The sequence below is a fragment of the Magnolia sinica genome, chromosome 2 (assembly GCF_029962835.1).
Source record: "Magnolia sinica isolate HGM2019 chromosome 2, MsV1, whole genome shotgun sequence".
In the NCBI taxonomy this organism is placed as follows: Eukaryota; Viridiplantae; Streptophyta; class Magnoliopsida; order Magnoliales; family Magnoliaceae; genus Magnolia; species Magnolia sinica.
The window spans coordinates 21,780,118-21,805,381 of record NC_080574.1 but is presented as its reverse complement, the minus strand read 5'-3'; the positions used below and the strand labels follow the sequence as shown (position 1 = coordinate 21,805,381).

Here is a 25,264-nt window from a genome sequence, read left to right as displayed (position 1 = left end):
CACTGGGCACGGGTGCTTCTAGCCCGAGCGGTGTTACTGCAAAGAAGGCATGTCTGTTTGAGTGCTGAGGGGTCTCTTTTGCAGGTATGTTGTGGTTTCTTTGAGATTATTGTGAGTTCTTCTCTACCTTATTTTTCCATATATTTTCTGTAGTTTTCTTGTTTTTCCCTTCTGTATTTTACATATTCCAGTAGTTGTGTTCAAAGACTACTCGTTGTTTTCACCTCTCTCTCTCTCTCTCTCTCTCTCTCTCTCCTCAGGAACCAGCATGTCTCGTCACTCACTGGGGTCCACATCCTGAGATGATTGGATGATTTGAACTGTCCATATTCCCATTACTACATTGTCCCTTGATCACCCTTCAATGATGATCTTAACATTTGGTTTTTGGAGTCGAATAAAATCCATAAGGTCCACAACATGGACGTTTCAAATCATGGGACCAGTTAGCATGTGGGCCCCAGTGAGTCACAGCAGAGGCAAAAGGAACTCTTTACAATATTCAGGACTTCGGTTAAGCTCAGAAACTATTTTCGTTCAGTCAGAGAGTTTTAACTCAACTGATGAATGGAAAACTTGCTAATAGAGATTGGGCAAATCCATCTTGACCGTTCAATTCTTTTTTAACACCTGAGTTTTAATTGGAGGTGCAAAGCTTTTCAAATCTGAGTTGATTCAACCAAGTTCTGAATCAACAGCGAGTTCTTAAACACTGATATATGGTAGAAATAATACATTTGTAATGCATGCATATAGATGAATTTCTAACATTTCTTTCATTTTCCATTCCCGTTATTTTAGTAAACCAGAATGTATCAGTACTTAAATATAGCTGTTAAACTCAAATCAGGGTAAAGTCTCGGTGACTATCAATTGACAAATGGCAGATTGGATGTTTCATTGGATTTTCTTGTCATAATGGCAGTTGCCGAAATGTAATTCGAATGCATGTTGCCTAATGGATATTTTCTTACCTAAATTGGTAGGTTCGATGTCATACAACACAATTTAATTGTAGTTGGGTGTTCTGTTGGCATTCACCTAAATGTTATTTTCTATGATATTTCTATGTTTGTGCAAAATGCAGTTAGTTGATTGGTATGATCGCTACATATTTCTGTGCTTGATCTGTATGTTATTATTTATAGGTAGCAACGGCCTAGAAAAGATGAATTCATGATCTTTCTTGTACCAGAAGGGCAGGGACTGGCACTACTGCATATATGATCAGGCAAAACTGATAGAGAAAACCGCTACGTTAGGAAGGAAGATTTGTTAATATTTTCTCTTCAACATCATTTTAGCATGACTAAACAATTGTCTTGGAAGATTTGTTAATACTTCGAACACTGATTGTAAGTTTGGCACCTTTTTGGTTTGATTCTATTATGAATTTATATCGGAAACCTGAGAATTAAGCGGTGGTATTGGTGGTGAGTGTAGAAACGTGAGCCGCAATCAACTTCAGGGTGAATTGGGTGGCCAATTTGGTGGACAACTAACTGGTCTCTCGACATTGTGAGTTAGTTCTCTCTTCTCATTAAAATAGCAACAATTCTTAGCCGCTTTAGCATCATGGGAAAATGTTTTCTCATTATTCTATTGTTGACAATGAGTGAAATTGCTTTTGTTGAGTTTCCTTATTCAGATACACTGTAGAAGCCCTGGAGATGCTGTTGTTGCCCATGGCAAAAGATGGTACTGAGGCTCTTGGCTCAATGGGAAATGATGCTCCTTTGGCTGTGATGTCCAACATCCAAACTTTTTTTCTATTTTTCTTTTTAAAGGAAAACGGGGCGATGCCACAAATATCATTGATATAAGAAACTTACATTTGAGTATTTCAAGTAGATGTTTGCTCAAGTTACAAACCCACCGATTGATCCAATCGGAGAGAAAATAGTCACGTGGAAGGGGATCTTACTGAAACAGTTCATGTGGAAGGCAATGCGGCAGTTTGTTTGTTTTGAAAACTTTAAATAGACCATTAATTGTTTTGTTGATTGTTGTCTTGATGGATGTTAAATGAAAACTTTAAATAGACCATTAATTGTTTTGTTGATTGTTGTCTTGATGGATGTTAAATGGGTGAAACATGCACAAGTTCAATCATTGGTTGATTATAATATTGTTAGCTTTTGTTGATAGAAACTAGATTTAGCCTCGATTTTTGATAAATGATGTTAAAATTTGAATTTAGCCTCAGTTGATGCCAACAAAGGCTAAATCTATCTTTAGTCTTAGTTTTGCCTTAGTTACCTAAGCTGAGACTACAACTCCCGTGGCTAAAGGTTTTAGCTTCGGTTGTTGAGAACTGAGGTTAAAAATAGATTTAGCTTCGGTTGGAGGCAATTGAAGTTAAAATTTGGATTTAGTCTCAGTTGAAAACAATGAAAGCTAAAATTTTGATTTAGCCTCATTTTCAGAAAACTGAAGCTAAAAAGGTTCTTTTAGCTTCACTTGAAGAACCGAGGCTATAAAAGTTATTTTAACCTCGGTTGCTAAAATTGAGGCTAAAGCCTTTAGCCACGGGGGTTTCAACCTCGGTTTGGATAACTGAGGCAAAACTGAGGCTAAATGTTTGAAGCCTCAGTTTTTAACCTTTTTAGCCACAGTTTGGAATAGAGGCTAAAGCCCCCTTTTCTTGTAGTGGTAATTGGAATCCTAAGTTGTGTTTAATTGCCAGTAATTGAAATACATTAGAATCCAAATATCTATTTGCCAAATATTTTATTGCATTGTAATTTTATATTAAATTCATAGAAACTTAAATTTTTTTGGGTAAATCATACTAAATACCTCAAATTAATGTACATACGTTATAGTTGACGTAATATTATAATAAGCCTACTAAAATATACAATTTGATTAAAATTAGAAAAAATAATTAAAAATAAAAAATAAAAAATCTAAGAGTCAGGTGGCCAAAACAATGTGCCTACTAATTTTGGAATTGAAAAGCAATACTCCCCTACCATCCAATTGCCTTGGGACGGTGAAAGAAAAAAATGCTAAGCAATCCATATCCAGCCGGCAAGATTATCTGCTTAGTGGATTTGCAGGCTATGTTGTTCCATTCACAATGTCGTCCATGATTTGGACGGTCTAGATTGATGTAAATGTAAACCATATTTAGAGTAGAGGAATCATTGCCACAATTTAGAAAAAAGGCCGCAAATATGCCCTGTGCTAGGCTATTTACGTAAAGATACCGTTCAAGCACTCTTCCCATTCCTTCTTGCGAAATTGTACACGTGGCGTAAGATTACTAGATCAAACCGTCCAAATTATGGGTCTAATTTACATGGTCGGTAAACTGAAAATTACACCTATCGACGGCCAAAATAGAAAGCAGTCAACGGTCAGATGTCAACAAATCTTTGGATGATGACCTTACTACAATAGTGGCTCCCACAAGCTGAATGGTGTAACTAGAGTTGATGTGTCTCTAGAAGACGTGAACCTCCCTAATCAAAACTTGAATAACCAAACAAAACTCAATTACCCGCCAAACGTACCAAAAATCCACGTCCAGAATCAAACGAAAATCAAAATCAAAATTTCCGAATTCAAAACAAGCAAGAAAATCCACCTCCCTGGAATGCAGATACTCGCAGATAGAGAGGTTTAGGGCGGTTCGTGTGAGACTTGGCGCATGCTTTAGGGATGGGAGTCGTTAATCAGATCGATTCATACGTGATCATACCATCGTCCGAGTTTCAGGGGGGCTTATTCGTCGGATTAGTAGCATATGCACGACCAAAATGGACGTCGCGTATGCAATGGGCTCGTTTAGGGTCGTTTGGCACCATGGATTTGGGAAGATTTGATGGGATTTCTAATCTACTGGTTGTTTGGCACCATAAAGTAACTGGGGGTTTCAAATCCATATAAGATCCTTCCAATAGTTGCATGTGTAACATGTATGTCATTGGACTATTATTCTAATGGGCACATGACCCGCTAATGATTCCTAAAATGATTAAATTATCAATTGCATCACTCTAATTACTTTAATATGATGATTAGCACCGTCCAAACATTGTCCATGTAAATCAATGGTTAAAAGTCGTTAGTTAGTCACTCTGGATATGATTTTGTGCTTGTGGCCCATTCAAGACTTGAAATTTTATCATTTTCGGACAAAGTATATATTTCAACAAGCTTATTACAACCATTATACCAAACATTACGTCCCTTCACTAATTAAAGACGTTAAAGTTGATTTAATTAATAATTAAATTCAAGCCTGGAAAATGTATCATGCATAGCTAATTTTGAATTAAAGTTGATTCCCAATCCAAAGCCAAACATAATATGAAGATTTCAAATCCAAGGGTTCTAAATCCATGCTTTGAAATGGGCCCTTAGTCTCTCTAATTTATTTTTTTTGCCATGGTATTTTGACGGTGGGAGACAACTAATGAATGTCCCAAATCTTACAACTTATGCAACATCGTTGGTAGGGTTGTACACAAACCGAGCTAGCTTGGTTAGCTCACTCGACTTGGCTCAAAAAAGCTCGAATCGTCTTGGTTCAAAGTTGAGTTCGATCTGAGTTGAGCCAATTTTTACAGCTTGAAAATGAGTTCAAGCCAAGTTCGAGCTGGCCTCAGTTCGACTTGACTCGGTTCGATATGTAGCTTGAACCCAGCTCGACTCGGTTAGCTAGGTGTGAAAAGTTTAAAAAAACCCTAGTATCTACCCCCTTTCCATTTCCCTCTTTTATTTGAAAAAACAATGCAACCAACTCCCTACCTCCCTCTCTCTCTGCTCGTTTAGTCGTCTCGCCCGACTAGCTCCCTGCTCTCCCTCCCTCTCTCTCCCTCTCTGCTTGTCCAGTCGTCCCGTCCGACCAGTTCCTTGTTGCCTCCTCTCTCTCTCCCTATCTCTTTTTGCTCGTCCAGTCATCCCGCCCGACCAACTCCCTGCCGCCTCCCTCTCTCTGCTCTTCTAGTTGTCCTGCTCGACCAGCTCCACTCCCTGCTACCTCTCTCTCTCTCTGCTCATCCAATCGTCTCGCCCGACTAGCTCCCTACTACCTCTCTCTTTGCTCGTCGAAAACGTGAACTCGGCTCGAAAGCTGGAGCATGAACTCGGCTCAAAAGATCGAGCTTGAACTCGACTCAAACTGGTCCAATCTGCTGACCGAGCCGCTTGATCACTGAGCCAAGCTAAGTTCGACCCGGGTCTGCCTGGTGACCAAGTCGAGTCGAGCTGCCGGTTCGGCTGGGTTACACCCCTAATTCGTTGGCAAGGAAACTTCATCTCGAGTTCGTTTGTCATCAGTCGCAACATAGGATCCAGTGTGTGTCGCATTTCACCATGGCCCACATGTTGAAATGGTCCGATCATTTGAACGGTATATATTCTATTTTCTACTACATATAGCCGATTCACCAATAATAACGCTTCTTTAATGATCCTAACCTTCGATCTTTAGAGTTGAACGTGAGTGATTGAAAATGTTTATTTCAATTGTTCTAAATTCATCTACAGATAGAGATGGCTAAAATCATCCATTCACGATAAATTTCATATGGTGGTCGTTATAACAGATATTACACAACACAAACGGTTCTGATCATCTGACCATTCATCATGTGAGCTCCAGTTGCAGCGAAGTCATACGCTGAAACCTGAATCGCGATAGAGGCAAGAAATCACTCCTACGTATCATTGCAGGCGGTTGGCCGAAACTGAAAGGCCAGCCAACGACCGACTGCGCGGGAAGATGCGGAGTTTTTTATACTCTGATAGATTTGCTGGATCATGCTCATGCACTCAAAGATTAACCATGTGCCATATCTCTAACTTATCTCAAGGCATTCAAAATGTGGTGCACGCTGTGTATAGGTGATAAATCCAAAATAGGATTTAATTATATTATTATAATTTCTTAGTAGACGTTTGTTAAATTCAAAGCTCTAAATGATTTTCACTTCAACTGTCCACAAGTGCCCAAGAGTGGGCCATTTAGGACAGGAAATCCGTGTGATTTTTGGTTTATATAGACCATCTATTATTGGGCCAATATTTGGACGGATGGATTTGAGTTACACGCATTCTATGCATACAACTTCCGGGTGCAGAGGTATGGTCCATTGGCACAGCTAAAAGCTTTTCTCCGGAGATACAGGAAGTGTCTGTCCGAATACTCGCTTTATCTTACAGTTAAAAGCTTCTGGACCACTTGCCTTTTCCTTTCGGTGTATAGTAAAAGGCCACTCGTTTTTTCCTTTGAGTGCACAGGTAAAAAGCTTACCGAAGACGAGACAGGAAATGTCTGGCCAAATGCTCCCTTTTTCTTTTTCGGTGCATGAGTCTATCTATACCCCAACAAGTGATCCGAGGCTGGCCCACCAAGAGGGTTGCTTCGTGCAAAAATGATCTCGATTTATCAATAAGCTATTTTCCATATGTTGTCTAAGTGGGAAAAATAGTTTCATGGTAGACTTTTTAGGAATGAAATTAAGTTTATTGTTTATATATATATATATAAACAATAAGCTATATATATGGAAAATGTTCTATGCGGTCGGGTTCATGGGAACTTCCCATGACTTCGAACTGTGTGGGCCCCACTATGATGTGTGTCAAACATCAACACTGTGCATTTGATGAGACCCCTTTAAATTATGGGATATCTCAAAAACCAGCTGTATACTGAACTCAGGTGGGCCATACCATCTAAAATCATGTGAAGACATGCTTAAAACATATAAAAGCACTTGGCAGGGCCCACCTGAAATTTGGATGCATTTGAAACTTGGACCGACCTCTCATCCAAGTGGGACACACATAATGGATGGGCTCGATTTGTGAACAACATCTCGGTGGGTAGGCCCAACAAGTGATTATGAATGTTTTAATGGAGGGTAGCCCCTCTCAACTTCCGTATGTGGTGTGGCCCACACAAGTCACGGATTGACTTGATTTTTAAGCCCTAGGCACACCATGGAATGGTGCATTTGATTGATGGGGTAGATGTTCGATATGCATCACGGTGGGACCCACACAGCTCGACCTCATGGGAAGTTCCCATGAGCTCGACCCCAAACCACACACATATTCTCACATTTATCGTGGGCCCTAGTATAGTTTTACAGTATGATTCATAAGTCTAACCCCACAATAGATAGTATGGCTTTTTAAATACTCATTGGTTCCTTTTTTAGTTTTTAAAATTCTATTGAACAACTTCATCAGCCAATGACTCAGCATCTCTTGTATATACACTTAAAATTAATGGTATGCCATTTACTTTAATAATAGCTTTTGTTGTTTTGATTTTTTCCAAAACTTATTTCATTTCATATATCTTATTTTTATGAAATTATCAATAACTTTTGATGTCATTTGAATTTATGATTTCTTCTATACCTAAGCATTTAAATTGGTTGTGATTTAATAATATTAAAAAAAAAAAATCACCTTCCATTAGTTTCATTATCTTTTAATGGTTCTTTTAAAGCTTATTTGGAAACTTATAATTGGAGATAAAATCCAATTCATAATTATATTCAAACAAAGTGTAATTGGAACCCTTAATTGTATTGAGTAGGCTATAATTGAAATACATCGGAATTGTGTTATATTCATAGGACTTGAATTTCATTAAATCATATTGAATACCTCAAATTAGTACATATCTTATAATAGCAATAATAATTGTGATAAACCCACTAAATTAAATAAAAAATTTCATCTGTACAATTTTTATGTCCCGTAGCACCAACCATCTCAAGATATGGTACTGTCAAAGTCACGCTGGTAGAGCTAGATGACTCAAACATCCAACGAATGAATTAAAGCTTTTACTCATTAAAATTAATTAAGTGCCCATTTGAGTACCATCTCATAAGTAACAATTTTCTACCTGAAAAAAAATATTTTTTAAGTTTAATTTTGTAACTATCATTTTAAAGGTAACTTATCATCTTAAAGTTGTTTATAGGTATCAGGAAAAAAAAAAAAAAATCTTGTTTTTTTGACTTTTTACTCTTGTTTTCTCTCTTTTATTTATGCTCATAAAATGAGCAATTCATATCAAAAGTGCCCTTGTATGATGGACAACCCACATGAGTGTGGCCTACATAATGGACGGGAAGGTGAGCACCACATGATGAGCAATGGACATTAAAGGTGAACTACACATGATGAAAAATTAACATTGATAAGTCCATATGATGAATGTTCCATATCGAGTTGGGCCCTATAAAATAGGTGGTTGACCCCTAATGATGAATGACTCACATCGAAGGTGAGCCCAACATAATAAAAAAAACTCACATTGAAGGTGGGGACAATCCACATCAATGGTGGGCTCCACAAAATGGATAGTAGACATTGAAGGTGGGCCCTACATGATGGATGACCCCCATCAAGGTAGGCCCCACGTAATGGATGGTCTATATTAAAGGTCGGCCCCTAATGATAAATGGTCAATCGACATCCAAAGTGGGCCTCACGTGATGGACAATAACATTGATGATGACTCCACATTATGAATGATTCATATTATAGTGGGCCTCACATGAAGACAGTTTAAATCAAAGGTCGGCCCCTAATGATGAATGACTCACATCCAAAGCCGGCCTTACATAATAGACAACCCACTTCAAAGCATGTAATTAATCTCCCATCAACAACTACTAATCACTTATATTAAGTAACTCAAAATTAATTAAGTAGGTAAACCTACTCAATTAAGTAGAAACATAATATTTAGTTTCCATAATGCTGATGGAAGCGGATTGCCTGGTGTGCCACACACCACACAAACCGCCCTCGGTGTTGTGTTGATATCACCAAGTTTTACCGGTGTGTCAATGATGTATGTGTTCAGACTGTCCATCCATCTTAAAGATAATTTTAGAGCATGGGCAAAAAATGAATTAGATCCAAAGCATAAGTGGACTACACAAAAGGTAGTGGGGATTGAATGCCTATCATCGAAAACTTCTCTAGGAGTACAGAGATGTTTTGGATAAGCTGATATTTGTATTCTCCTTTCATCTATATGACCTTATGAACATGTAGAATGACAAATAAACATCATGGTGGGACATAGGAAGGTTTCAGTGTGGGTGTCATGTCCCCACTACTTTCTATGTTGTTGTCCACTTCAGCTTTGGATTTGCCTCAATTTTGAGCCCATGCACTAAAGTGGATGGACAGTGTGGATATAACTATGCCACAAATGCTCCAGCAGGCGGTTGGTACTTGATCTAATCCATAAAGTGGATGGACAGTGTGGATATAACTATGCCACACATGCTCCAGCAGGCAGTTGGTACTTGATCTAATCCATTCAGTGGATGGGTACCACTGTGTAGATGCCCCCCTTAGTAATCAAGTTTGTTGGCTCATCAAGTGGACCACACTTTAAGGAACGGGTGAAAAATCTTGGGTGAAGCATTCTTACGTGGCCAACGCTTCTAGAATGAAGCAGATCCGAAGCTTAAGTGTTGAATGAATTCCCTACTTATTTTGACGCAAGAATATTTCTTGATGGCCTGCTTAGATACATTTCTAACATCCTGGTCCACATACTAAATAGACCGTACTTATTTTAAAGAAAGAATATTTAGATGGTCCACTTGGATGGACACCGATTGCATGCAGCCCCAGGGTCCTAAGCTTTATAGGACCACTGTGATTTATTTGTTTTATCCTTTATGTTCATCCGTTTTTACAGCTCAAATTTTGGATCCACTTGATATTTGAATTTTCCATTCATCCTGGTTTAAATCACTTTATAAATATGGATTGGATGGCAAATAAACAACATGGTGGCCCTAGGAACGTTTCAATGGTGTGCGTCATTATCCAACCGTTTCTTGAGGTGTGGCCCACTTGAGCTTTTGATCTGACTCATTTTTGGGCTCTAGGCCTAAAATGAGCTGGCAAAACGGATGTACAGCGTGGATAAAACATATACATGACGGTTGGCCCCACATAGTTAGACCACCGAATCAGTAGGCAACTCGGTCGTAAATTGTCGGGGCAGCTATCTCGTCGACGATGGAAAGGGTCAGACCTCTCTCCGCCGTCCACTTGAGAGGAGGATAACATAGAATCATGAACCATCGTGATTGTGGGCCATAATAGATGGTTGTCAATCTTGTACATGACCACTATATATTATCTACCGTTGGCTTTGAAGACCAGAAGTGGAATGGCTAGGCAAAGGGGTCGTAACGGATGATCTTGAACGGTGGATACGGCTTCAGATCAAAGACCATGCCAGCAATGGACCCCACCAAAGCGGCCACCGAGAAGATGAGGCAGGCCAAGCTGAGGATTTGGAGACACACCCACTCGACACTCCACTTGGGTATCTTCATCTGTACAATGTAAATCTCTACTGGGAAGTAGACGGTAAGTGGCCAAAACCCTAGCCCACCGACCATTCCAGCTACATCATTGGAGAATGGGAAGATCATGGAGATGACGGTAGTGGCCACGACGAAGATGGACCGCCACACCAGACGGAAGAGATTGAGTTTGTAGGTGCAGAAGCCGGGGATCGGGACTGGGATCTCCCTTGTGGTAAATTCACTGTTGGGCCATCTTTGAATGGCCCACTTCTCGACGAATGCAAACAAGGGCCGGCAGCAGAGCTGGTAGACGCTGGCGAGGTGGATGATGATTGCCATGTTGCCGAAGTCGAGCAGCCAGAAGGGGTTGTAGAAGCCAAAGCCGGCGAGGAGGGTGGTGGGAGTGCAGTCGCCGAACGTGGCATAGACAATGCAGAAGCAGAGAGTTTTGTAGGCTGTTGTGATGGTGAGGCTGAGGAGGGTGGCCTTCTTCATGGTTTTGGCCTCTGAAGGTGGGGATTTGATTGTGTTCTGTCAAGATTGGAACCCCATTTTGAGTGAATTGGCATTTGGGTTAGATTGCATTAGATGATTGGCATTTATGATGTTTCTATTATTACCTGTATCGTGTTGAGGATTGGCAGATGAGAGTAGGAGGCTGCAATGTCACCGACAGCTTGGAAGCTTCTCCAGATCTTTCGAGTTTGTGTGACTGTGCCGATGCTTATTCCAGTCAGGCTGCCTTTGAAGCTCCTCCTCGCTGAAAATAAAGCAAATTTGGAAATTGAATTGAATAAGATATTACAATTCTTTTTTATTGGAATTGTAATTCTGTTTGTTTCACTTCTAGTTTGCAGAATTCCAAAAGAGAATAGATCCAAACCTGCGACCTGGGCTACTCCGAGACATAGGCCGACAGATAAGTAGATAAAGGACATGATGGGTGTGATATAGCGGACCCAACGATTCTTCTCGAAATTGGGAATTTGAGAGAAGATGATCTCGGAGACGCCGAGCATGATCATGTAAAGATTGCTCGACATGTGGCACGGGTTCTTCTCTCCACTCTCGTGGAAGCAGTCGGACCGTTTGATTGCCCTGATGGGAAGGAACAGAATGTCAATGAAGGGACAAGAAAACTGAGAATTGGATAAATAGAGTGGGCCATGATTGGTGGACATACATCATGCTAATCGACGCTGTGATCATGGCAACAATGGCCATGCCAAGCGGATAGAGGAATTCAAACACACGACATATCTTAGCCTTGACTTCACCTGAAATATTCAACATTGGTCAGTTATTTTTCTCCCATTTTTTCTGTTTTCGATTGATAAATTCTGTTACGAAAGCAGTATCATTACCAAGGTTGGCCCGAACAGCATTATTGTAGCTTTGGTTCAACTGGTAGCAATCAGCGAGGAGGGTGGCAGTGTAGCAGAACACAAAGGAGAACAGGAACATGAGAGCCGGCCCTACTATCCATCCCAGCTGTGCAATGGCCCATGCCAGGAACGGCACTGCAGGACCAATCGAAACCCCGATTACCCTGGCACTTGTAGTCCAAACATCTCCTACAACCAAGGAAAATTTCAATTCTATCAATGCCATTTACCAAAACTATGGATAATGATTTTTATAAACTTGTAAACCGTTGTTGGTAGCAACCCAAATTGGAATTTGGGTAGCATGGAAAACAAGTCTCAGGTGCTAATTGTAAGTAGCACTAGTACTTGAAACAAACCAAAGACTAGTTCTGAGTAAAAGAGAATCACAGAAGTTGAATTGATGAAGACCACCTGTTCTTTCGATGTGGCCATTGTCTTTGGAGCATTGGGAAGGACGTTGTATCTGCACTTCATCCTCATCCATCTTAAGAAGCCACCAAACAGAGAAGAATACAAAACCATATGTGAGAAATGAGAGAGAGATACCAGCCAAACCTAATCCCTATTAGACATGATCCTATACCCAAATGGGGGTCACGACGTTCCGGTAAGCCCCACCAATAGGGAGTGGTCCGCGGTGGTAGCCCTAACCGCATCACCATGTTCATGTGACATCCTCTCTGTCCATCAGTTTCACCAGCTCATGTTAAGACATCAGTCCGAAAATGAGGTAAATCGGGAAACTCAAGTAGGTCATGTCACAAGAAACATTTTTGATTGAACACCCATATTGAAACCTTCCCTAGAACCTAACCCTATACTATTATTAGAAAAGCACAAATCAAACAGCAGTTGATCTCTTACCTTTTCTATTTTGAGTTCCATCTCTCCTTCCCTCACCATTTCTCCCAACCACAGTAGATTGTGACAGAGAAAGAGAGAGGTGCAAGGACTAGTGATGGGTGTGGATAGTCTTGTAATCCTCATCTCCTATGTATAGGCAGTGAATAGGTTCCCTCCGTAGCCCTAAAGCATTTGGTTTTTGTTTTTTTGTTTCCTTGAAAGATTGGAGTTATATATCTTTTTATGGGTTGTTGGCTAACTTAAATGCAGCCTGTCTCACGTGCCTGCTTGTTTTTATTATATCAGATATCACAACCTGTTGTAAGTTATCTTAGCGCAAGCAATCGGATTTCATGGAATGACCGGGATGCGGATTAGCTGCGATCCAGACAAGTGGGTTCGACATTGACCATGAGGCCCACCTCGATCTGCGTTCATGAAGTGACCAACGTTCAACGATGGCTGGTTAAGCCACGTGTACTATCCCTTCAACTTGATGGAGAATAAATCTATTATTAGTTAATGAAGAGAAAGCAATCGAAATTCCACTATACTAGGTCGGAAGCACTGAAGGAGTCGATCTTAAGGAATAGGACCTCATCTAAAGGTCGCGACGGAGAAACGCATGAAGGTGGATTGCTGACGACGCCGACCGCAGTTGGAAGCCATGTGGAACTCACCGTGATGTTTGTGAGAAATCCACTCCGTCAATCTGTTTTTATCAGATGATTTTAGGACGTGGCAGATCCAAAACTTAAGTGGGATACATAACAGGAAAAAGTGGGGATTGAACGTCCACCGTTCAAACATTCCTGGGGCCATCATCTGGATAATATTTTGTGTGTTTTTAGTTCATGCCAATGAGAATGGGCTTATGAACGGTTTGGATGGAATATAAACAAATGTGGTGGCGGGGAGTTGTAGGCAATCCACCTTCTTGCTTTTCTCACGGCAACAGTTGCATAAGATCTATTCCTAAGATCCTTCCAACCGCCGAGTATCTTCTTTAAAGTTAGGTTGTTTTCTCTTCATTTACTAATAATCGATAGCATTTTCCATCAGATGCAAAGATACTAATAATAGATAGCATTTTCCATCAGGTACAAGGAAATGTACACGTGGCTTGAATAGTTGTTCGTTGGTAATTCCATCAGCACTTATCGCTTGCGACACCTCAGTCCGGTTGTGTGCTAAGCTAACTTACTAACCCGTTGTGAGATTTGATTGCTCGTTAGTATAAAAACAATGGACGCGGATTTCCTGCAACACCCTTTTGCACGAAGTTCCTGTGCTGGAAACCTAGGTCAGGCCAAAGTTTGTTGGAAATGTACTCCATTCACCTGTTTTGTGAGCTCATTTTAAGATATGAGACATGAGAAGTATCCAAGACTCAAATGGGCTGCACTAAAGGAAAAGATAGGAAGGGAAATTTCTACACATGAAGCCTCCCTAGGTGGATAGTGATGTTTATGTGCCTTCCATACTATTGGTAATGTCATTCCTACTTAGATGAACTGAAAAAAAAAATTTATTAACCTTATTCAAAACTTCTGTGGCCTCATGAATATTTTCACTAGGGACACTCAATCCTTGGGCTTTTGGCACATTTGAGTATTGGATGCGGCTCATTTTTGGCCCACGACCTAAAATGATCCAAAAAATAAAGAGATGAATATGGTGGATTTCTCATAAAGTTCATGGTGGCCCCACCTAAGATAGCCTGCCACAACCTGCAAGTGGAATTTCCTGCGGTGTGGCCCACACCGATGTTTGTTAGGAATCCACCCACCCATCTAATTTGTCAGACCATGTCAAGGACATGTCCAAAATATGAGGTAGATAATTCAAGTTGCTGTATGATATATAGGAAATAGTGAAATTAAATATCCATCGTTAAAACATTTATGGGACCACAGATTTTTGGATCAAGGTAATACTTTTGTTTCATCGGTAGGAATAACTTTACCAATGGTATGAATGGAATATAAATAGAGGGTTAATTTTGGACAAACATCATAGTGAGCCCACCTAAGCTTCCTATCAGAAGCAATCCACGTCCACCAGAATCTTATTCTTGGGCACACGTGTTATGGTGCTAGTGGGGCACGTGTGCAGAGTCAAGATCTCGGCTACACCATAGCGTATATTTCAGCCCGAATATCAGGACCGTTCGTCCATTAGGTGGGCAAACGTGTAACAGAAAATACATGGTTGAAAATAATAGTGGATTGTCTGCATCCAAGTCTACAAATGTGTGCCACACCAGCTGATCTATTGGATCATGGCACCATGTGATTGGGACCATCTCATGAATGTCTAAGGTCTTTCATACGTGTGGAGTGCTGGCAACTGTGTCCCGCTCACTCGCAACCATTGCTTTTCTCCGGGACCTCGAAATTTGAATGTTCTCTCCTTCATGAATTAATAAATATATAATGCTCTCAAGACGAAAGTAAATGAATTTAAAAAGAGGTACGGTGGTGGTAAAATGGATTCGCATTACCACTCATGCTTTTTGCTTCTCTTGGCTATTGGCGTGATGCTATTAATTCTTTCATCAAATAGATACTGCTCTCAAGACATTGGTTAGACTCAAGCTAAAAAGTAAATGAATTTGAAAAGACGCTCGGCGTTGGTAAAATGGATTCGCATTACCACTCTTGCATTTTACTTCTCTCGGCTATTGGTGTGATTCTATTAATTCTTTCATCACCATGGGATATATTCTTCCGTTCTCTCCACGACTTCAAAATTTGAATGTTCTCTCTTTCATGAATTAATAAATAGATAATGCTCTCAAGACATTGGTTAGACTAAAGCCAAAAAGTAAATGAATATGAAAAGACGTACTATGTTGGTAAAATGGATTCGCATTACCACTCATGCATTTTGCTTCTCTCGGCTATTGGTGTGATTCTATTAATTATTTCATCACCATTGATTCCATGAATTATGTCAGCATAAAATTACACGGTGGGCTTGACTACAACAATTGGTGGGGCCCTCAAGGATGCTTAAGTGAAATCCATCCCCATCACGTGATGTGCCACCTCATTATGGTCATATCACCCAAAAATAAGCCTTGTCCGTGATTCTAGTGGGCCATACATAGGGAAATAAGTGGGAGGAAGACTCCCATTCTTTTTTTAGGGCCCACTATAATGATTATATGAAATTCACTCCAACCGTTGGATGCAAAGCTAAAATGGGACAGCAAGATAAAATAAAATAAAATCAGGCACACCTTTAATATAAGTGGGTCACATTAAAGGAAACAGTTTAGAGGGTGAGTGTTACTGCTTTCCTTCGTATGGCCCATCTGAATAAAAAAAGTGAGTTGATGTTTGGCCCGGTGGCTAAAATGAAGTGATATGCACCTGGTGTTGGGATGGATTTTAAGTAAACATCATTGTGGTCCATGTTTATGAATTTTTAAGGTATGAATGGGTTTAGTGAAAGAATGGATTTTACATTAACATCATTGTGGTCCATGTTTAACACAGGGGAGGACATGAGGTCGAGCACCGTCTTCCTCAGGAGGATAACTGTTCCGAATTTATGGAACTTCTTTGGACTCCTCACAGAGACTTCTCGAATCCATGAGAAAAGAAAACAAGAAAATAAAAATAAATTATAATAAATACGTAAATTAATTGATGTAAAAAATAAATGAGTTCACAACCCTTTAAATAAGGATACATACCAACCAATGGGAGGGAAATCAAAATCAAACTATAACTAAAACTCTTAGAATTCGCAAGTTACTATAAAATAATAAACTTACTATTTATAGATGGTCGTGATGTCTACTAGTGCGCAAGGTTCTCGGCCAAAAATAGTAAGTGTCCTATTTGGCTTCACCAAGCTGTTCTCCTAATTATTCTAAGCTCTTTTTGCGTTGGGCGCAACTCCTAAAGCCCAATGGATAAAGAGTTATAATCAAACTAAAACTTACTATTTATATTAAAAATGGAATTAAAATAGGAAAACGATCGTCGATCTGGTGGTATTTCACAAATCCGGCTTGCGTTATGTCGGGTTGGGTGGCTAAATTAGCTTGTTCTACTCCAAAATCATATATTTTACGTCTGATAACTTATTTCGGATTACGAAATACACCTGATTTAAGGTCCGACGGTCTGAATCACTTGTGCCTTCGATTGGACCTTTTTTGATCCGTCTTGGCCATGAAACTGTCCTCGACCCTCTCTACATCGATGTTTAGGAATTTTTAAGGCATGGGTGGGTTTAGTGAAAGGATGGATTTTACATAAACATCACTATAGTCCATGTTTAAGAATTTTTAAGGCATTGTTGAGTTTAGTGAAAGGAGAGTTTTGCATGAAAATGACAAAAAAATTGACATTATGAATTGGTGAGCCTTAGTGTGATGTTTAAGTGAAATCCACCCATATCAGCAGGTGCTTCATCTTATTTTAATTGTAGAACTCAAAAATAAGCCTCGTCCATGATTAAAGTTGGCCATGTGAATATAAATAGTTGGGAGAGGGATGCTCCTACATACTATTTTCAATCATATATTCTACTTGAATCACATACACTACACCAAAATTCCTATTAATGGTTTAAGAATGGTTTTCAACCGTGGCTAAATAGGGCATCGCAAATAATCAGGGAAGGTTGAAAACCATCGCAAAGTTTTAAAATTTACCATCTCCATATTTTAATTTAGTTACGGTTGAAACACAAATCATGGTAGGGCCCATAGAACATCAACCACCAGCCATTGGCTAATGGTAGGGGAAATAACCAATCCCTTTTCCCTATATGTGCCTTCCACCCATTTTTTAAGACTATTTTATAGTGTGAACCCAAGAATAAGGTAGATACAAATTTGATATGAACCACACTACAAGAGAGGGTGATTTAATAATATTCACCACTAAAAACTTGCTAGGAGCCACAAAAGTTTTATTTTGAGTTGATATTTGTGTTTTCTCTTCATTGAGGTATATATGACTTGGTTATATGACAAATAAACATTACAATGAGCCTTAGTAAGTTTTTAACAGTGGGCATTTAATCATCATTGTTATCTTATGATAGGTCAACCCGTACATTTAAATCCCCCTTGTTTTAGAAAAATAGGTAAACGTGTGTGAGAAAACACACACAACATATATATATATATATATATATATACATATATATATATATATATATATATATATATACAGTCCACGTCCAGTATTTTCCACCAGGTACAAAGGAATGTAAACGTGGCTTAACCAGCAATCGTTGCGGATCGCCTGCAGTACATCTCTGATGGACGCCAATTACATACGGACTAGGTCAGTCGCTACTGAAGTGACATCAACAAACTCTTTAGACCCACCATGATGCATGGGTTGTATTCATAGAGTCAAACCAGTTTTAGAGATAATTTTATGGAATGAGAAAAAGAACGAGATAGTTCTAAAGTTCAAGTGGACCCACTACAGAAAACCGTGGGATCAGTCACACCCTCCGTTGAAACATTTATAGGGCCCACCATGATATATTTTTTTGATCAATCCTATTCATAAGTTAACATAGAAATAAATGAAGTGAAAACAAAAATACCAGCTTCATCGGAAACTTCGGTAGCCCTTGAGAAGTTTGAATGGTGGATGTCACTGTTCCCACTGTTTTTTATTGCGGGGTTCACTTGAACTTTAGATGTATCTCATTTCTTTTCTCCTACTATAAAAAGATCTCTCCAAATGGATGAACGGTGTGGGTACAGCACATGCATCGTGGTGGGGTTCACAGAATCTGGTGACACCACTTCAGTAGCGATTTGGCTGCTGACCTTGTCAGTGTCTAAACCGCGCCCACCTCTGACCGGTTGCATGAGGCAGACGGAAGCGGATTGGCTGGTGGACCACACACCAGCAACATAGCTGGTGTATTGACGTTAGCAAGTTCCGTGGGTCTGATAATGAGTTATGTGTTATATCCAAACCATCCATCCATTTTGCGGGCTCGTCTTAAGTGGACTACACTTGAAGAAGCAGTGGGGATTGTACGTCTACCATTGAGACCCTTTTGGGGTCATAGAAATTTTGGATCAATATAATATTTGGTTTTCCTCTTCATCCAGGTCTTTGTAACTTTATGAATGGATCGGATGGAAGATAAACGTTATGGTGCGCCTACGAATGTTTTAACGGTGAATATCACTATTCTGCTGCTGTTTGTGGTGTGGTCCAATTGAGCTTCAGATATGATTCATTTTTTGTCTCATGCTCTAAAATGATCTTGGAAAATAAATGAACGGTGTAGATATGATAAATACATCATTGAGGGGCCCAGGTAACTTTGATATCCTTTGAACCGTTCGTACAAGTCGGAGCTCGAGGAGCGTTAGCGGTCGTCTTCGCTTGACACGTACCCACATCAGCTATATCGCTGGTGTGTGCTACACCAGCCAATCGGCTTCCGAGGTGGGTCATGCGTATTCTAAAAGCTAACTTTCAACCGGTCGTGGGTTCTGATTTCTATTTAGAATAAAAACAACTGCTAAAGGCTAGTGGGATAAGATCCTGCTCTTGGGCACACGTGTTCTAATGTTAGTGGGCCATGTGTGCAAGGTCAAAATCTGACCAATATGCATTTCAGACTGAAAATCAGGGCCGTTCGTCCATTAGGTGGGTAAACATGTAAAAGAAAATGCGTACTTGAAAATGACAGTGGATTGTCTGCGTCCAAGTCTACAAATGTGTGCCACACCAGCTGATCTGTTGGATCATGGCACCGTATGATTGGGCCCAACCCATGAACGTTTAAAGTCCTTCGTACGTGTGGAGTGCTGGCAACTGTGCCCCACTCACCCGCAACCGTTGTTTTTCTCTTTATACTGAAAAGGAATTCTATCTTTTCATATTTTGATTTCTCTTATACCAAAAAAATGAATTATGTCCTTAGTCGCAGCTGTTTATGAGGAAACCACACATAGGTAAAGAGCACTCATAATCGTCCCTTTCTCGTTAAAAGCAAATCCTTACCGTCTAACAAATAAAATGGGATATATTCTTCTATGCTTCTCATGGCTTTGAAGTTTGAATGTTCTCTCTTTTATTAATTAATAAATAGATAATACTATAAAGGCATTGATTAGAGTCAAGGCAAAATGTAAATGCGTAACGTACGGTTGTGGTAAAATGGATTCCAATTACCACATCACGCATTTTGCTTTAGGCGTGATTCTTTCGTTACCATTGATTCCCATGGATTACATTAGTATAGAATTGCAGGGTGATCTTGACTTCATCGATTGGTGGTCCTCACAGCAATGCCAAGTGAAATTCACCCAAATTATATGGTGCGCACCCCATTTTAACCTTATGGCTCAAAAATCAGTCATATCTGTGATTCAGGTGAGCCATCAAAGGTAAACAATAATGCTCACCCTCTAAACTACTTCCTTTCATGTAGCTCACCTGAATAAAGGATGGGCCTTTTTTTTTTCTTTCTTCTTTTTTTTTTTTCTTTTGGTCTCAATGCTTACATTTTAGCTTTCATTAATAGCTGGAGTGAATTTTATATAATCATCATAGTGGACGTAAAATATTAAGGGTGGGCATCTCTATTCCAAATGTTTTCCTTCATATGGCTAACCTGAATGATGGACTGAGCTGATTTTTGGGCCTTACTGTTAAAGTGAGGTGAAACACCTAGTGATCATGGTGGATTTAACATGAACATTGTGGTAAAGCACTTGGTAGGAAGACATTCCCGATCGATGTTGAATTCTGCCAAGGATGCTCGATTTATGCATGAAAACCTTTCGATGAGATTAGTGCTTCTTTATTTATGTCAGTGAAGGGACTAAAACACACACACACACACACACACACACACACACACATATATATATATATATATATATAGAAAAAGAAAGCTGGAGAAGCTTACTCATCATATTTCTCCTATCTCAAGTCTCTACGTCATAGGTTTTAATATTCATCTGAATAACCATGTATAGGGATGACCACGGTTTAGGCATATCGCCCCAAACCTATCTGTAATGATCACAACTGTAGTAGACGGCTCACAAAATCACTTAATGTGAATAATCCAAGAGTTAAATTAAGGCTGATGACCATGTGTGGCCCACTTAATAAAATTCTTATATGGGCAAATGACCAACGTTCAATGATTACGGGTTAAGCCGCGTGGGTATTCCCTTATACTAACAATATATCTATTGTTAGTTAATGATGCGAAAGCAATTGTACTTCCAAGATGCTATGGTGGATGTGTTGGCGGAATATATCTTGTGTAAAAGTTGGAAGCGAGAATTGCAAGAAGGCGGATCGCCTTCAGCCCCATCCACAAGTGGATGGCGCCCACCATGATGCTTGTAAGAACTCCCAACCGTCCATTGAATCTTACGCTTTAGCCCACTTTCATGCAAATATGTCCCGTCAATTAAAACCACGACTAGACCACCTACAAACCATACGGACCAGCTATCTAGCTATCAAATTAAGTCCTATGTTTACCTACACAATCCGTTTGAGATCTTTCCAATGAGACGCCCGATTGATGCAAAACTTTATACCATAGGAAAACTCGGTACCCCACACATTTTGAATGGTCGTCACAACCCGGGACCTGACCCGTTTTCACACTTTGTGTACCCTCAAAATCATGTCAGCCCATGCCCAAAATGCCCCCGGTGTTATAGCATTATAAGTTGACGCCAATCAGGTAGGGTTGTCAATGGGTCAAGCTTGGGTAAGTCTTGGCCAGAATTTTGAACTCTTGCCAGCTGACCTTATTCAAAATTTTGATTTTTCAGGCCCAAACCTGGCCCATTGACACCCCTACAATCAAGAGATTTTTAATTTTTAATTTGTATTTCTATTTGTTATTTTTAAATTTTGACATTATGACACGAAAGAAACTGAAATATAAGACTTACCTCTCTCACACTCTTTCTCTATAAAAGAACTTTTCATTAAGGAATACTACAGAAGAATGACAATTTACTCTCTGCACATGCTCTCCTTATTTAGATTACACAAATGGAGAGACTATAACAAGAAGCCTAGTGAAATTGAACTACATCATAGATACATATGAACATGCGTACACTTGAAGGGATGAGAGAGAGAAACGTCTTTTATCAAGAAACGTGTTAGTGGCATACAGTCACCTCCTTAACATTTTCCTATTTAAAGACTAATTTCTCTAATAGCTCAAAAACACTCCCAATAACAATTGTCCAAATGTCACTAATTATTAGGTATATAACAACAAGTCTAAAAGAAGTCCTACACCAAACAAACTCCTCCCTTATAATAGGCTTCATCATTTTATTTGTTACATTGTCATTGGTATGAATCTTCTGCAATAAGTTTGTCTATCTTCCATCACATCACAAATAAAGTGATATTGAATATTGATATTCTTAGTTTGAGCATGAAAAATCAAATTCTTAGCCAAGTGTAATGCGCTTTAATTGTCACAATAAATCACCACCAATTTTTACTTCATTTTTAATTTTTTTTCAACAATATCTTTCCTACAAAACATTCCTTGCATGCTTATGTAGCTGATATGTACTCTACTCTTATAATGGACAAGGCTACCACTAACTGCAATCTCAACATCCAACTAATCGTACCACTGGATCTTTTTTTTAATCAGAATCTCCAGTGTAATATACATCTATGAGCCCAACCAACTTTAAATTTTGTCCATTATAACACAATCATCTCAGAAATACCTTTCAAGTAATGAATGATCCACTTCACAACAATCTACTAAACTCTATTTGGCTTTGTCGAATATTTACTAACTACTCTTATTGCTTGCACAATACCTATTCTAGTATAGACCATGGCAAATGTTGGGGGAAAAAACTGATACGTCGATAAGTCAGCTTATGGAATGGATCAATTCTACTGACATGGCCCGGATCCCTTAGGCGTCAAGTCTAACCGAGGCCCATATGTCTAGCGAGCCTAAAGGCGAGGCTTCCAAGGAGACCGATGCAACCTTAGGGACACTCAAAGAGCCCCTCAGTGGCCACATAATGCCGACCTAACCCATGGGTCGATTATAGATAAGATACGAACCGATCATACCTTGACCCAACCCTAGTTCGACCTACTTTCTAGGTCGGCCACAAGGTAGTCTTTGGTTAATAAATAGGTCGATTACAGATCGACCGTACCTCAGCCGATTAAGGGTCGGCCACCATCGGTCGACCATAATATGGCAAGCACACGAATAGGCTGGCATGAGCTTTCTAAATATAGCTGACGCTACAGAAACAATCGACGGTCGAGTGAGGTGAATCCTGATTTGTCGAACCGAGCAACGCCGGTCCCCAACTAGGCACTCACCACCGTGTCTGACTCAAAGCCGAGCCAAGGACTTGGCTCGATCTTAAAGATCCGTCTTCCAAGATCTTCGGAAGATAGCCTCCGATCCCGAAAATCTAGGAGATTTAAAATCTCGGGATCATCTTAGATAACGATCAATCCCCTCTAGGGAAGGATCCCGAAACCACAGGATCATATCTCCTCTATAAATAGGAGACGCCTAAAGGTGAAAGGTATGCACACATTCTCACCCTTAAACCCTTACCAAACAGTTAGACCTAGATTCCAAGCCTGACTTTGGCATTGGAGGGTCTCCTGCATTAGCCAGGGTCTCCTTTGCCCTCTTCCTATGCAGTTGTTCGAGAGTAGCAAAGGGGGTGAGCCAGAAACTGCATCAACAATTTAGCGCCATCTGTGGGAATTGACATTGCAAGTCATTTTTCGCTCTATCAAAAATGCTAACAGAACCTGCCATGGTGAGGGGAAGAAAGAAAGCCCAAACTCCTTCAGAAGTGGTCTCGATCATGACCCTGCCGGCAACAAATCGCGCCCCATGGTCCATGGATCAACCGGAGTGACAAGAGAGCTGCCGGAGCTCCCCAGCCTGCCAGGCAACCTCTGGTTCGACCAGGCGTGCTCAACGGAATCGTGGGGGGAATAGGAGACAGAATACTCTGGAAAGAGAAGTTGGAGACCTTAGAACCGACCTGAACTACATGAGGCAGATGCTGGAGCAAATGCAGCCTCAGCAAGTGTAGGAGCCTGACCAAAGGGAAGGACAGTCGAGTAGCGCTCGCAGTTCACCAACCCTCAGCCTTCTGCCCCACGATCTGCTACTTAGCCAAGCTAGCATTAGGGCCTGGCTGAACCGGCACCGACTCATGTTTCGGGAACTATCCCACTACTAGCATTCAACCTACAACATGAAATAGATCGAAGGAGACGTAACCGGCCTCTGGCTGAAGAAACTACAGACAGCAAGGAGCCGAGGAAGACCGAAATTCAAAACCTGCAGAGGCAGATCGCGGATATAAAGTAAAATCATTCAGTCAACCCTTCTGGAATGGAGGAGACTAAATCCCGATTCATGGTTGATATAATGCGGGCTTGACTACCAGACAGGTTTTGCCTGCCTTAGATCATGCCTTACACTGGAAAGGCCAACCCAACAGAACATATGGAGTCCTTTTGGACCTATATGGAATTGCACAATGCCTCAGACGCGATAATGTGCTGAGCCTTCTCACTTACCCTAGTCGATGCTACCCGACTTTGGTTCAAACAATTGAAGCCGAGATCCATCAGTTCATTCTCCGTACTCAGCGAGGCGTTCGTTACGAACTTCATCGGGGGAAAGAAGAGGCTTAAAGCATCAACTCATCTGAACAACATAGTTCAAAAGGTTGGAGAACTCCTCAAGGATTACATCAAATGCTTCAACCTTGAAGCCATACAGGTTCCGAAACACTCGGACAAGACGACACTAAATGCTATTATGCAAGGGTTCAGAGATAAGCCCTTTCTCTTTTCCCTAGACAGGAACCCTCCATCCACGTTGGTCGAGTTCATGAACCAGTCGCAGAAATATATCAATGCCGATGAATCCAGGATTTTTCAAGAAGCAGCCCAAAACAAGAATGCCTCGATAAAGGAATCAACAAAAAAGGAGGCCGACTCGACTAATGCCAATAAGAAGTGGAAGGACGATTGCCCTCAGGACCAGCGCAAGTCGAGCAAACGACCCGACAGTAAATTCACCACTTACACCCCGCTCAATAAACCTCAGGAGCAAGTCCATATGGAAATAAAAGGTGAACGCTTCGTCAATTGGCCGAACAAGTTGCGAGGCAATCCTAACCGACGAAGTAGGAACAAGTATTGTCATTTCCATCATGATCATAAACATAATACGAGTGACTGCTACAATCTGAAGCGAAAAATTGAAAGACTCATTCGCAAAGGTCATCTTGGCGAGCACATGGACCAAGGAGCCGATAGAACCGTGACTGTAGAAAAATGCCTGAGTAATAACCGACCGACAGAAGAAATCCAAACTATCGTTGCGGGCCACAAAGGCGGAGGTGACTAGAACAATGCTCGAAAAACTCATGCAAGGAGCATTAGTCGCTTTGAATCCGAGATCATGGTCTTAGCTCGACCTTCAAAGGAAAGGAAACTGGAAAAATATAGTGTGACATTCATAGAAGAAGACGCACGAGGCATCCATCATCCACATGACGATGCCTTGGTAATCTCCGTCACCGTAGCAAACCGTAAGGTTTTCAAAGTCCTTGTCGTCACAGGATCGTCTGCAGATGTGTTGTTCACTCAGGCATTCGACAAAATGAGCATCGAACAGTCCACATTGTGGCCC

At 40.4% G+C, this 25,264-nt stretch overlaps 2 protein-coding genes and 1 long non-coding RNA gene across 3 annotated transcripts; 2 read left to right on the top strand and 1 right to left on the bottom strand.

Moving 5' to 3' along the window:
* Positions 1–1,208: 1,208 nt before the first annotated feature.
* On the top strand, positions 1,209–1,758 carry LOC131236602 (uncharacterized). Its single transcript, XR_009166802.1, has 3 exons — positions 1,209–1,355; positions 1,444–1,518; positions 1,649–1,758. It is a non-coding gene; the product is annotated as an uncharacterized LOC131236602 (long non-coding RNA).
* An 8,426-nt stretch (positions 1,759–10,184) lies between these two features.
* On the bottom strand, positions 10,185–12,194 carry LOC131224278 (amino acid permease 2-like). Its single transcript, XM_058219806.1, has 6 exons — positions 12,122–12,194; positions 11,687–11,896; positions 11,506–11,599; positions 11,206–11,420; positions 10,943–11,082; positions 10,185–10,853 (listed from the first exon to the last, which is right to left on the bottom strand). Exons 1-6 carry the CDS (start codon positions 12,192–12,194, stop codon positions 10,185–10,187), a joined length of 1,401 nt encoding a protein of 466 aa, XP_058075789.1.
* A 103-nt stretch (positions 12,195–12,297) lies between these two features.
* Positions 12,298–24,979, top strand: LOC131224267 (uncharacterized). The gene is made up of 3 exons (XM_058219802.1): positions 12,298–12,317; positions 23,356–23,511; positions 24,214–24,979. Exons 1-3 carry the CDS (start codon positions 12,298–12,300, stop codon positions 24,977–24,979), a joined length of 942 nt encoding a protein of 313 aa, XP_058075785.1.
* Positions 24,980–25,264: the final 285 nt, after the last annotated feature.